General features: G+C 31.0%; 1 protein-coding gene across 1 annotated transcript in view; it reads right to left on the bottom strand.

Moving 5' to 3' along the window:
* Positions 1-15,068, bottom strand: part of LOC115885212 (nuclear hormone receptor FTZ-F1) — a 101,532-nt gene extending 86,464 nt beyond the window's left edge. The window contains 1 exon segment of the mRNA XM_030904041.1: positions 14,187-15,068. Within this exon segment, the coding sequence (XP_030759901.1) occupies positions 14,187-14,769 (583 nt within the window). The 5' untranslated portion in view covers positions 14,770-15,068.
* Between the last annotated feature and the right edge of the window lie 363 nt (positions 15,069-15,431).

Below are 15,431 nucleotides of genomic sequence, written 5' to 3'. Positions count from 1 at the left end.
TATTCGGTTTTAAGGGCGATGTTAATAGATGAGCCGATTATTTTTTTAAATTAATAAATATTTACTTCTTTTAGCGGATCTCCCCACCCGTTAGCCAACATCTTTCTCTGACGGGAGGTCCGGCTATCAGGCAAGCCTTGCTCTTAGGGAATGTTCCAGAAGAAGCGCTGGAAATTTGCATGTCTTCAATAACAAGTAACACCTTAAAACAGTCTAACTCAGGGCTTAAATAATGGTGGGAATTTTGTAGCGTTAAGAACTTAGATCCCTTCTCGGTTTCGGGTTCCAACGTTCTAATATTTTGACTCAACTCTTTAACGAAGGCGCATCTTTTAGCTCATTAAGTTCTTATAGAGCAGCCATAGCACAGATAGCGGGCCCAGACCTCTTACAAGATTTTCGTATGCAAAGGTTTTTTAAGGGAATATATATGTTGAGACCTAATAAGCCCAAGTCCGAAAATACCTGGGATCCTACGTACGTAGTACTTAATTATTTAAAAATAAAAAATAATTATGAGTTAACCTTGGAGGGGCTTACGCATAAATTAGTGACATTACTGGCCTTAGCATCGGGTCAACGTTTACAAACACTATCGCTTATTGATATAAGGGAAATTTTTCGGAAGTTAGGGGAAATACATATAAAAATTAGCGCAAGATTAAAAACATTCGGTAGAAATAAGCCGCAACCCTTTTTACGCTTACCTTATTTCAAGAAAGACGCTAATTTATGCGTAGCTAGCACGTTAGTAGAGTATCTAAAACGAACAGAGAGCATTAGAGGAAGTATAACTTCTGTTTTCGTAACAATCAAGAAACCGCATAAGAAAACATCCACTCAAACCTTGGGGAGCTGGATTAAAATTGTCCTAAATAAGAGTAGGATTGATACGGATCAGTTTACCGCTCATAGTACACGGCATGCTGTAACTTCAGCAGCTGCCAGGAAAGGGTTAAATTTTGATACCATCAGACTCGCTGCTGGTTGGTCTAAAAATTCTAGAATGTTCGCTACTGTTTACAATAGATCCTGGATAATGAGAATAGTTTTGCTGAGAAATTAATCTTTATATATTTTCAATATAGAAATGGGAGAAAAGATTATGTTGTTGTTATTACTTTAAAAATCTACATTGTACTTATTTATGGAGACGAGACCTATATAATCACAAGATTAAACGAACTTACCTGAAGTGAAGTTCAATCTTGATTATATGAAGGTCTCTGTCGAAATAAATAAGTTCCCTCCCACCCTCAACCTCAATTTACAACAACATAATAAGTATCTTTAAATTGACTAAATAAGAAATGATGCAAGGGCATATAATGAGGTAAGGGAGCAGGGAAGCGAGGGGCATGTTGAAATTTGTTTGTTTAGGCTTTAAAATGTGTGGTCGCCGCACGGAGAAAAGGGAACTACATTGTACTTATTTATTTCGACGAGACCTTCATATAATCAAGATTGAACTTCACTTCAGGTAAGTTCGTTTAATCTTGTGATTTTAAATACACGTTTTGTAAGAGAGACTCACCAGCAAAGAAAACTAGTTTGTCAAATTCAAAATATTTAACTTTAAATTGTTATAAGTTCGCGAAAAATTACTAGAACGTTTAAAACGCGATATGCTATTTTTATTTAGTTTCAACCAAATAAAATATTGCGTGCTATTTTTCAAAAATTAGACAAAAACAAGCGTATGACGAATAACGTCGTGCTACTAGGTTCTGATTAAAACAAAATAGCTAGATAAAAATAAACAATATTTCGCGTTTTTATGAATTTAATTACCTATCTTGACAAGGAACAATAATTACAGCGTATTCGGTTTGCGTTTTACAATTAAAAAATTACAAAATTTCCATTATAAACGTATCCCTTATTATACCATTCCATTTGAGCATACTATACTTTAAACCGATAGAAAACTCTTTAAAGCACCGATAGCCTCTGAATAAAAAAAAACTTTTTCATTCTTTTCGTCTTAAAAAAGTCTGCCACTCTTCACGATTTTTAGCCACGCTTATAGAAGCAGACAATGGCTTTTTTTTAGTTCTCTTGGTGATGTGGTTTGTGTATCTTGTTGATGACCTGCCTCTTCCTCTGATTCCACACTATTGTTCCTTCTGAGGTAAACGACGGGATTATCCATTTTAGAACAAGCTAAATTTTTTATGAAGAATGCATTTTGCTCAAAATGTCAATAATAAAAAAGTGTTTTCTCTTGTAAAGACAAACCGGGACACACTGTACTACTTTATATTTCCGGATGGATTAACGAGTAAAAAACAGAATGTATTCAAAATTAATACTTTCACTTCAAAAAACATCACCCGGTACATAGTTATTAATAATTATAAGTAGATGTGTCAACTGAATTTTCAAGCGAGTAAACAGTACATTCAGGTTAAAAAATGTAAGTGCTTAACATCAAGACGACAGATCGCATATCAGAACTCATATTCGAAAAATGAGCTGTGTGCATGAGGTAATTTTACTTGCCAACCGCAAAATGTGGGTCATTTGTCAAGTCGCTTGTGCAACTGTCTTAAAATTTTAGTTCTTTCATGTGGTATCTCTTTGTATCTGGTAGATTTAGCAAAGTTTGGCTAAGTTTAAAACGAGTGTTAATAAATCTCATCTCTTAAAATTGATTAACCAAAAACAGAGATGTTGTATTATATAAAAAAAAATATTCTATTGGAAAGTAAAACGGGCTAAAAGCACTAAAACCTTTTATGAACCGTTTGGTCAAAGGTGGATGCGGTGTGTAAAAGTTGAAACCAATTTGCTTACTCCAGTAACATTTAGCAGAAATCACGATTCAAAATACCATCGGCAATTTATTGTATCTGAGAAAATATTGTAAAATACAGAAATGTTGCCAAACGTTAATTCCATCGCCGGTGCAGCTGGAAGAGACTTTACGATTAAATTAACATATTTTCCTTATTTATTAGGATTTAATTAGTCCAGAACAACAAAAGTGTCATTAAAAATTTAAATAAAGAATTGTGATTTGAGTGTTTTATAAAAAATGAGGGGAATTATTCATATTCAACAAATGCAACCAAATTTTGGCAATTCCTTGTCAAAAAATGGGTAGTTTGCTACTATTCTTGCTAACTAGATTTAATTTCCACTTAATTTCCACTTCCCATCCCTTATCGTTTTAAAATAGAGGAAAAATATATAAGATAGTGTGTTTCCTTATTCTATTAATGTTCCTTATATTATTGCACCGGAGTAGAGGGCTCTATACATCCATAGTCTCTAAGTTGGTAAGTTGACTGTTTTGATTAGATACCTTTTTCTTGCATGTTTTTTTTTATTTTGTATCTAATGGCGATTTTGTTCCTATTTTGGTTAGGCTCAGAATTCCAGTAAGGTTCTTCTAGACAAGAAGAGGTGGCAATGAGTATCTTACATACATAAGTTCTGTTTTGTGACTTTTTATTAACCTTTATATTAAATATTATAATTATTACAAAGACGTGTTTTATTAAATTTATTAATATGTACTAACGCTTTGTGAATTTACAAAAGTAATTGTAAATTCACAATAATAAAATGTTTAAATTTGTTATTAAAAAACTATAATAAAATGTTTAAATCTGTTATTACTGGTACAAGATTACGATCATTATACATTTGTATAATGATAATAATAAATGCAGAAATGTTATAGCAGTGATTTAATTTTGGAATAAAAATGTAAATATAAACAACATAAATTTTAATGTAATTTCTTGTCCAAAACAAAATGTTTCACTCCAATTAGTTAAAAGTCTAGAAGACCTACCTAGCTCCACACAATCAACTACAAACATCAATAATGGTACAAAACAATGGTAAAAAATCGTTACAGCAAATAGAAATGCTAATGACGCTGGTCATGCAAGACACAATCAATAGTAACCGACTGCTCCACGTGTAGGCAATCCAACCTTTGCGATCGCCAGCCAAGTAGGGAAAATGTCACAAAAACAAGTTTTTAGCCATTTGTAAGTTTGCTTAATATAATTTTAAGCTTTGCTTTTATTTTTTTCACGATAAATATGGTGTATTCTAAATATAAATCAAAGATTTGATATAATAACCCTTTATAAGAGAAATGTAACCTTTTTGTATGCTGTGAGTTGAAGTACTATATTGAACAAATAGTGGAAAAAGTTAAAGGTTTGTTAACTTTTTCTATTAATTAAAAATTACTCTCACTAATTTTGAAGTTCTGAATGATTACTGTGAAATTAGAGGAACAATCTACGCTAACTGAAACCACTAATTTATTCCACTAATTTCGAGGTAATGAAGTTCAAGTAACAAATCAAATCAGTAAAATTACAAATGAAATGGAATTTATATTGTCTTTTAATCGGATTTTGGCTATTAGCATCTATTAGTATGTATTGATTTTAAGTGTTATACATTTTGAAAATTTAAATAGAAATACGCCAAAGAGAAAGTTACCCAACGGGATGCGTTTCAAAATTGAACGTTATTATATATTTAGCATGAATGTTTTTAAAATGACTTTAAATTTAATGTCATTCTGTAATAGTTTGTCGTATATTGATTTTATTATTATACATTTTTAAGATTTATTACAACATTGACAAGGAGGCACTCGTAAAGAAGGAAAAGACTCGGTAAAAGCTAATAAATGAACTAATGTATGTAATAAACCTTTAACAGAAAGTAAAATTGAATCTTTGCCATTGTGTCATAGAGATGAATACACACATGCGTTAAATTAACTGACTAATGATAAGAATAATAATATACATATACTCGTACATACCCAAGATTTATCGATCATTTAGACTGCAAAAACTGATTTTCTTCCCCACAATACAATACTTATGAAAGTAAGCCCTTCAAATGAAGAAGCCATGTAAATGTCAACAAAGTAATTGAATTTATAATTGGAAGTGCTTTATTACTTTACTAATAATATTCATGAAGCAATATGACACCAAGTTTATGTTTTTAAATTCACATCAATAAATTATTTTTCCAAAAAAAATTGTCAATTCTATTTCAAAATTTGATATTCTCATTATTCAAATAAAATATTATTCACCAAAACTGTTTAAATAATATTAACTTCGTTGGCAGAGTCAGAAATAGACAACGGTATGTTCGCAGAACAAAAATTTGGAGTTTCCAACTGATTTGTAATCGTCAGAACAGTCCGCGCACTGGTAAAAGATTTTTAGCTTTAGTCATGCGCAAAAACAAATTAAATATGGCAAAAATAATTTATAATTCTTGAAACGTTTTGAACTTACACTGCTATATTTGAAAGTTACTGTAAGTTAATCTGTGATTAAACAATGCCAAAGATTTCCGTAAACTTTGACAATGCCTCGATGACAATTTTTTTGAGGACCATAAATAATAGCTTGCTGATAAAAAAACGGAAGAATTTTTGCTGACAACATTTGATTTTAAAATCTGCAAGAGTGTACGAGTATATTGTCGATTAGAAATGCCGTTAAAATGTTTACAGACAAATAAACGTCAGCCAATTCCAAAATAAACAAGACAAACTCTTAAGAATGTTTACTAAACCTAATCTTATCGATAAACATATGTTGACTAGGGGGACATTAAATTCGAAAATACCGAAAATCGAAATCTATGCCACAAGCATAAACATTTTTATAAAATGCTGAGATGAAACGTACTTTCATAAAAATATAAAACTACTGAATACCCCTTTTCTAAGAAATATTTTATTTGTTTTAAAGAATGAACTTTTTAACAGTGATCCAAATCTATTATCAGTAAACATGTACAGGGTGTCCCATTTTCATGTGTTTTATAGGGTTTCTCGTTTATGAGTATAGATTTAGAGATGAAGATTTTCACATCACACATGAGACTAAAGATGTTACACACAGATTTGTCTCTTAGTTCCTGAAACTCACTGAAACATACTCTACGGGCAAGGCGAATTTAAAAATTTTGCGTTTTTCGACTCCCTTCGTATCTCAACTATCATGTGAGAACTAATCGAAAATGTGAAAACTGAGTTCGGTAGAGTTTTTCACGTAGCGTAACTAGTTTTTTGCTGGGAGCTGCCGTTTTCGAAATATACTAACTCAAACTGATTTTTTTTAAAGAGACACCCTGTATATTATTCTCTTTATATTTTTATAAGCTTTCTGAAAACATGCTATACTTACTTATTTTCAAAAATAAGGTAAAATGTTTACTGTTTTTTTTTTATTAAATATTTTAAAAAATGTAGCACCACTTGCCGAAAAAATGTAGAATAAAAATAACCTTTAAGAGAAAATGTACTGAAGAATGATGATATACGGATAACTGTATGTGTCTGTAAAAAATAAGCAACATATATTTTGGGTCAGTGCAATACATCACTGCATTTAGAAGGTCATAAGCTTTTAAATATAACAATCCAAGTTCGTAGTTGAAAAAAATTAACAAGCACTATCTTATAAAGAGAAAAAATAAAAATCGAAGTGGCATGTATTTTAAAATTTCTTTAAAAAATAGATCCAGGACAAATTAAAAACTAGGTTACAATTTTTCCTTTGATACCGAATATTTTCGAAAATAGTCCGACATTTTTGATTTGGAAAACAGCGTTTTAAGTGACACAAAATTGTGCAACATTGCCATAATTTTACCTCCTTCGTATCTCTTAATGATTTCACCGTCGGCGTTCCCGAATTTGGGACACCCTGTACACTGTAGATCCTGGTAGTAAACATATATTGAAAATAACATGTTGCATTCAAAATTAATGATATTTCAGGTTTTGAAAACAATTTCTGCATCTGTATTGTAATTTTAATTGTAATTTTTAAGACATTTTAATGGCAATATTTCCAAAAGTGTCTATTATTTTTTTATTACTACTACTACTAAAACTGTAAAAAATACAGAACTGTTAAAATAACGTAGGATCGAAAAAAAGGCGTCCAGTTAACTTCCATGTAATGACGATCGTTGACATTCCCCATATTATTTTATTTATAAAATGACATCGACCTTCACTTCCAAGCTATTTCTGATAACATTTTTTTCCCGATCCTATGGTATAATTTTAACAGATTATTTTACCCCATCTAAATAATATGTACAGCAATTATACAAGGTGAGTCTTAAATAAGTGCAAATATTTTCAGGGCTGGTAGATCTCCATAAAAGAAACATATTTTCTCTTTACGCTTTTTTCAAATAAGTCCAAAATAAACTAAATAAACTAATTATTAATTTTTATTACAAAAATGTTTTTGCTAAAATTTTGAGAACCACTGGATCTTTCCTACGTTTTCTTTCTTGTAAATTTAATCTAGTACCTATGTTGCCATATTATGAAGAAAGTTTTTTTAACTAAAAACTAAATAAATTTCCAAAAAATTTTTCAATAAATTCCGAATTTCCAAAAAAAAACGTTTCGCGAAAAAACCACATTATCGTGTCTGGGGTCGAAATATAGTACCCCTAAAAATATTTGCATTGATTTAATACTCACTCTGTATGATGATCAAGAACAATAACAGCGAGTACTACTGCTTTGTTAATTAGCAATTGCGTATTTAAAAAAAGCGCCGTTATGGCAATATTTGCAAAAGTATGCATTGTTCTTTTATTAACATTACACCTGTATTATTTTAGAAAGATTACTGAACTGTTAAAGTAACGTAAGATCAAAAAAACAGCGTCCAGATGGCTTCTTGTAAATGACGATCGTTGACATTTCCCATAAATTTTACATATAAAATGACATCGATCTTCATTTCCAAGCTATCTCTGATGCGGTTTTTTTTTCGATCGTATGGTATAATTTAACAGAATGTTTTAACCAAACCAACTAAGTACAACAAAATTACAACAAAGAATAGCAGCAAGTATTATTGCTTTGTTAATTTGCATATTTGAAAAAAAGTCATGTCGAAAATCGTTAAGTAGCTGAACCGAATTTCTCTTAATTTAATTTGAATGGGGCTTACGTTGGCGAGCAGGCGAGCGAAAACTCGCTGTTGTTAACCGGCGGCCCCAATCCTGTTGAAATCGAAACTTCAGTCCCCACGCGCTTAACAATTTCTCATCTCATGACCTATTTTATCAAAAAGTGCATCAATAAAACCATAAAAATGTATATGAACACCTTTGTGGAGGATTCATTTCTTCAAAACTATATTTCTTTTGGGAGGAAATATACCCCTTGAAATGTTAAGGATTTTTGTCGGTTATGCAAATTTTTGTATTATTAGTAAAATATATACCACTGACAAATAGGCCTCCTTTGGATCAAGACGTGTTTACAAAAAATAACTTTTTTATTTTGTAGATGTTTCATTTTTATTTTGCATAAAAGTCTTTTCGATATCTAAATAAAATCATATATGATCAAAAAAAATATTGGTGAATATACAATCAATCAATCTTATAATCTTATTTATTTAGATATTTCCTATGTAAAAAGTGACTCTATTGAAACTCTATCAAAAGAAAGTAAAAAACTTGAAAGAGTCTTGAAGCAGGACTGAGATCATGAAAAAGACTAAACCCAAGACCAAGACTGAACTCTGCAAAACCAAGACCAAGGGCGTCTTGATCTTGGGTTGAATTTGCTCATCATTACTAAAAATGGCATAGGTTTTCACAAATCACAATACATATAATGAAATTTAATATTTTTATCTTCGAAATTGAATAAAAATATACACAAATGTTAATATTATGTTCACAAGTTTCAAGTTATAGATACATGAAACTGAACATATTATTGTTAGTTAGGCACGATTTTTACATTTTTATTTTAAAAGCTTATAGGTATACTTAGTTACTATCAACAACTGTGAGAGTGGATGGTTTATAATATCTACCAGACCTTGATAAAAAAAGCTATACTTAATTTGTTTTCTTAATAAATGATCTAGCCTCGGATCAAAAAATAAAAAAGTTATTGCCTGTATATCATTATTATTTATTGTGTGTAGCAAAAATCATGATGTAAATAAATTAATAATTAAAATTATTTTTCGATGTTAAAATTTTAAATTTAATGAGTTTTCTTTATCAAATGGATAATAATATTTATATATAACTATGGACGCGGTACTGGACGCGGTATTTGTGTGCTATGCGACATAATTTATTATAAAAAATATTGATTTTAATACATTTTATAATGCGACAGATTTTGTATTGCGCGAATAGCAAATATCGTGAATGAATTGCATATTGTATTTGCATTTTAAACAAATACTTTTTGGTTAAGATTAACAAAGAATGCTTTAGTCATATAGTTGTAAAAACGTTTAGAGTTTTACTAATTTTAATTTAAGAAAGTTGTTAGCAAATTTTTCACTGCAGTTTTTTTTTGTGAAGAAATTAAAAAAAAAACATACATATTGTAATTATGTAGTGTTCTCTTAAACTGTTATAATTAATTAGTAAATTCTTTCCATCAACAAGAAAACTAGACAAGGAGTTACTCTCGTAGTTACTAGACAAGGAGTATTTTATTTAATATTGGAAATATCTGGTTCTATTTAATTTAGACGTTTGTGTATGTCAAGCTATGATCAGAAGAACTGACACCCCTATAACATTTTAATTGATATTTTTTTTATTTATTGACCCCGATAAAGCTTTGATTATTGTTCAAAATTCGCCATAAATGGTTTATTAGCTAATCATTAACTATATAAGACCTGCATACTGACAATTTCAGATAACTGTTACCAATGTAACCACTAAAGTAGGTACAGTTTTTTCCACTTCAAAAATTCTTTTTTTATAATTATTTTCTGCTCTTTTTACAGTAAAAAATAAACCAAAAAAATAAAATGAATATTAATCATTTCTTGCATATAACATATAAATTATCTGAAAACAAACAAAACTATTTTTAATACCAATGGAAAATTTTTATGATTATTTTTAAATCGGTAGTTAACAATTACAAAAAGTTTTTACTTTGCGATTAAAAATATACTAAAAAAATCACGTTCAACAGAGCAATGTAATGAAATTATGGAATAAAAAAAATTAACAAATTGTTTTATTGCAAAAATAATGTTCTATTTTTAGGTAATATCTATTTTAATAATAAATAAATATGTCTATCTAGTAGAATAGCTGACCTCTCGTTATCTTAATAAATTCCAAAATAACCAGATAATTTTACAAATTCTAGACTATTTACGTCATCAGTCCTTGTAGAAAAAATATGTAGTAAATCAAACGTTATTAATTACGACAACATAATAATAATAACTTTCCAGCATAATATTATTGGCAGCTAGACTTGACCTACTTTATAAAATATCTAGAACAGTCTAAATATAAAATACTGTGGAATATGTCGATAAAATATTACGAACGAAGAACACGTCAGTAAATACTACTGAAAACAAAGTAGTACCCTAGTATACATAGAACTACCAATTACACTTAAAAACAGTGATGCATGCATTACAGGATATTTAGAGTAGAGATGGGCGGTTATTGGTAAAAAACCGGTTATAGGTTAACCGGAATTATCTTTAAAAAATAATAACTTGACAAAATTAACCGACACAAATTAACCGGTTATTCAAATAACCTAACCTAGCAAAACTAAATATTTAGTTTTCCTATAGGTTTACTTACCTCTACACTCCATAGGTCTACTTCAAATTTAGATAATAAACTTAGTTAAATCGCATGATTAAATAGAGATTGTAGCAATGTAAGTATGTATATGTACAAAATGAATTTAAATAAAAATGCTAACCTCACTTTTTTGAGTAGACATGGATATAATATTAAATATTAAAACTAGTAATTACTTAACGTTCAAATAAACTACACAACTCACAAGTTCTACAATCTACAACCAAGTTATTTTAATCAAATACCAAAGAAAAATAAGGAGACTGAATGAATAGATATTGAAAGATTATCTTCATTCATTACTTGAACTTCAATTTTGTATTCTTTAGTCTAAGCTTCAAGAGAGACTTCAAAGTACAAATAAAATATATTTACGGTGAAACGTCGGTGAAACTGGGCGAAACCATGGAAACTTTTGAAGAACCGTTGAAAATCCGTTAAAGTCGGTTAAAATTTAAATATAGAATTTAGAGAATCTATTTGAAGTTAGGTTCGTATCACTTGGCTAGCTGGTGGCTAGTAGTAGTCTATGCCATTAGTACTTTGTTTTACGGCCTGACCTGTCAGGGCCATTCGGCCGTTGTTTTGATTATTATCATCAGGGTTCGCCTGATGCCTGATTTAATTTTGACATTTGATGTTTGATGTCATATATTTTCGTTTTGGGAGCGGGAGCGGGATCTCCCGTTATCGTCGTAATATCTGGAAGATCCGTGCCGTTCGCTTCTTCGAAATTTACGATTCAAACAGCTAATATTTAATTGTTACTTGTTTTAAACAAGTACGATTTTTTAAAAAATAACCGGCTATAGGTTATTGAACGTAATGCAAGGTTATTAGGTTAACTGATGAAAAAAAAACTAGCTTTAAATAACCGGTTATTTTAGAGGAAAATACCGGTTACTTTTGCCCATCTCTAATTTAGAGAAATAAAAAAAATAAAGTATTGTTTAGATATTTTATATATTCAATTGGAGAATAGATTTAATTTTGTAGAGTAGTCTTTATAAAAGCATTAGTAAACATAATCTTATCAATTAAAACATTTATGTTTTCAAACATACAATATTATTGGGAGAGCTAGACTTGACCTAGTTATGGAGAAATATCTAGGCTGGACTAAATATAATAAATACATTGAGAGAACACAAGTAAAATATAGGTCCATAAAAGATACAGAAAAGTGTCTAAGGTCTTTTAACAAAAAATGTATAAACACTAGACACTAAGAATAATGTGTTTTCTACTGTTAAAATGGTATATTTTTGGAAGAATAATTAAAATAACAACATTTTTTCGAATAATTTTACATTAATAATACGAAATCCACTAATATAACGTTTCTGTAGAAGATAAACCAACTTATTTATGCTTGGATTTGCGTTAAAATAAATTAAAAATAGTAAATTGACTAATTAATATTTATATTGTGCTTAAATAACAATAATTGTTATATGATAACCTCAGTTCCACTTTTTTTTAATTAAAGCTCAATTAACCTTAACCTAATTACACAGTGACACAATTAGCAGCCCATATCGAAAATAATTATTAAATTAAAATAATATAACAAAAATGTTTTGCATTATAACGACACTTTGAAGGACCAATTTTGAAAATAGTTGGTTGTTTAAATATTCTCTTATATTCTTATTATATTCGATATAAACTAATTATGTGTTTTATAATATTTTATATATTTAAAATCATATGTACATCTATTAACCCCGATTCTTATAGATATGAGACAATAAAATTCTGTACATATTTGAATCACGAACAGTAGACAACTTACTGCCCTACTTGATTACCAAAAGAACTAAGTTATGTTTTAATTGTACGAGACTTTGTTTTGATCACATTGTAAAAGACTATATTAAGTAATATAATATGATCAAAAATTCTTATGATCGAGCCTGCTTTGGATGATGATAGAAAAATAAGTCTTATTGGATTTTTTTATTAGAATAACGATCAAAGCTCGGGTCAAAGCATAATCTCTCTTGATCATCACAAACTTATCTGATCATATGGATTCATTCATATTCGGTGAAGAAAATTATGTGTAGTGTATTTTGTACTCGCATTTTGTAACAATATATGAATAAACAAAAAACCGTTTTCACTTTTTATATGTAAAATATTTATTATTTATTCTTTAGCCACTTGAAATTATTTAAATAGAAAATACTTTAGAAATACAATTTCAAACTTTTGAGTAATTAACTGGAGACTACTAATTTGATTAATAACGTTTCCAAAGAAATGTTTTTATATAAGATTTCAGTTTACTTCCACATTTTAGTTAGTTTTAAAGAATCTCAGACTAACCCTCATTAACCCCAATCATACCTGAACACCTAAACAAAGAAACTTTTCACTTTTCATTTCTAAAATATTTCGTAGCGCTGTGATTAAGTTAGTACAAAATTGATCACTCGCCGTATTTTGAAATAATTTCTAATTATTAAAAGTTACTTTCGATCTTTCTGAGTAATTATTATTAACTGGTGTGTGCCCTAATTTAACAACAATTTCCAAGTAACGTGTATACTGTGTTTTAAGAGTCCCAGCTAAACCTTAATTAGTTAACTCCAATCTAATGAAAACAAACTGTATAAAAAGACTTTTCAATACTTGAATCTTTGGCAATACATAAATCGAGATATAAATAAACAAAAATCACTTTTCCTTTCTCTTCTCGTTTTTCTTTAAATGATTTTATATTAACTGCCATTGAGGTAGTTCTTAATTATTGATATGTAAATTTATGTTGAAATCCCATTCAGTAAAAAAATTCAAATAACTGGTGACCTCTCGGGTGACCTAATTTAATAAGTTTTGGAAGTTTAACCCAAGAATCATTAGACGTTCTAGTTGGGTTTAAAGGATCTGTATTTTGAAATGATATCAACCAAAAAAATATACCGTATGATCGAATAAAAACGGCGTCCAGTTGGCTTAGAAATGACGATCGATGACATTTCCCATATAAATTTACATATAAAATGACAGCAATTTTCATTTCATAGCCATCGCTGACTCCGTTTTTATTCGATCATACGGTATTTAAAATACTATTTCATTCCTTTTCAGTAACCTTAAATAATTGGTGATCTAGTAATAACGTTTTGGAAGTTATGATTAACTGAAGAATCATATTAGACATTCTAGTTGTGTTTAAAGGATCTGTATTTTGAAATGATTCCAACAAAAAAATATATTGAAAATACAACTTTATCCTTTTTGAGTAATCTTAAATACCCTTATAAATGATGACCTAATTTAATGAAGATTTGGAAGCTATGATTTAGCTGAAGAATATTCTAATTGTATTTACCGGTTATGGATTTTGAAATGATTTCGACAAAAAAATACACTGAAAATGCAATTTCGATATTTTTTGGCTTAATTAGTTAGTGACCTAATTAATTTTCGAAAAGATTTTAATAAATTCGTATTGGTTAGTTAATTTTAACCGTTTTAAAAGAGTCCGAGACATTATACACAGATATACTGCAAATAAAAAGAAAAAATAGACTCACCTTCGAGCTTCATTCCGACCTCCAGGCATTTCTGGAAGCGGCAGTACGGACACCGTTTCCTCTGGGTCTTGTCGATGTGACAGCTGCGCTCGGCGACGCACGTGTACACCTTTTTGTTTTGCACGGTCCTTTTGAAGAAGCCCTTGCAGGACTCGCAGGTGAGCAGGCCGTAATGGTAGCCGGACACCTTGTCGCCGCACACCGGACACAGTTCCTCGATCCCGTCCTTGGTGTCGGGCATGTCGCCGCCGCCCCCGGCCAGGGAGGTGGCCGGGCCGCCGGTGATCTGGTAGGCGGCCCCCACGTCCAGGCCCGCGATGGTCTGCGTGCCTGAAAACAGATAGGACGTGTCCAGGTTAGCCATGGTCTGGCCCATCATCATGGAGGCGGCATGGTGCTGGCCCATGCCGCCCACCATCGTCGCCTGCTGACAGCTGCCGTACGCGGTGGTGAGGGGCGGCGAGCCGTAGTGGCTCAGGGGGCTGGAGGCCTGGGTGGCGACGGGCGAGTCCCCCTGCGACGCGCTGAAGGGGGACATGTTCAAAGACAACAACGTCGAATGGTTTTCCATGTCAAGTAACATTTCTTAAGGGACGCGAACTACGAGAGATGTTTGTCACCTGCATAAGAGCATAATAAGGCACTGATACAACACAAGAGAGTTCGGCGAGAGTAATCCAATGAGGGCACTCGCGAAAGAAAGAAGAGAGAAAAAGTGAGAATGCGTCCGATGAGAGCGGACGACGACGCGGCACTGGCCCAGTGGAGCGGGTTGGACGAAAAACGGCCGGCTTGGACGGGGGTACGACGCGAAATGATTACAGCAGGCCCGTGTAATAACAAGTGAAAGTGACTGACCTACTTTCCATTGAACCAGGTCTATGTTACTGCTGTGAAGTCATACATACACACTTACAACACATCTCGCACAGTGGAGCGCGCCGGACAGCGTTGCCGCTTTTTAGCTCTCACTCTCCAAACCAACAAAAGTTTCAATAAGACACTTTGTAACAGACCCACTTGCATACAAACTTGCATTCATTTATATTAATTTCTGGATAAGTAAATATATTAAATCACAACACTCATTAATACCTAGACTAATAAATAATTTGTCCATATTTTGAATACGCTCTGTGGCATTTATTTTTCCATACACTGTTTTCGGATATGTTATGTATTTTTAAAGTTAGATTTTGCAGATAAAAATAAATTATAAATAAATTTATGTCGTAAAATGCTACG

This window comes from Sitophilus oryzae, unplaced genomic scaffold, assembly GCF_002938485.1.
Source record: "Sitophilus oryzae breed Bouriz unplaced genomic scaffold, Soryzae_2.0 scaffold_377_pilon_pilon, whole genome shotgun sequence".
Taxonomy (NCBI): Eukaryota; Metazoa; Arthropoda; class Insecta; order Coleoptera; family Curculionidae; genus Sitophilus; species Sitophilus oryzae.
Note: the sequence above shows the minus strand (reverse complement) of the source record. Positions and strands in the feature narration are given on the sequence as shown.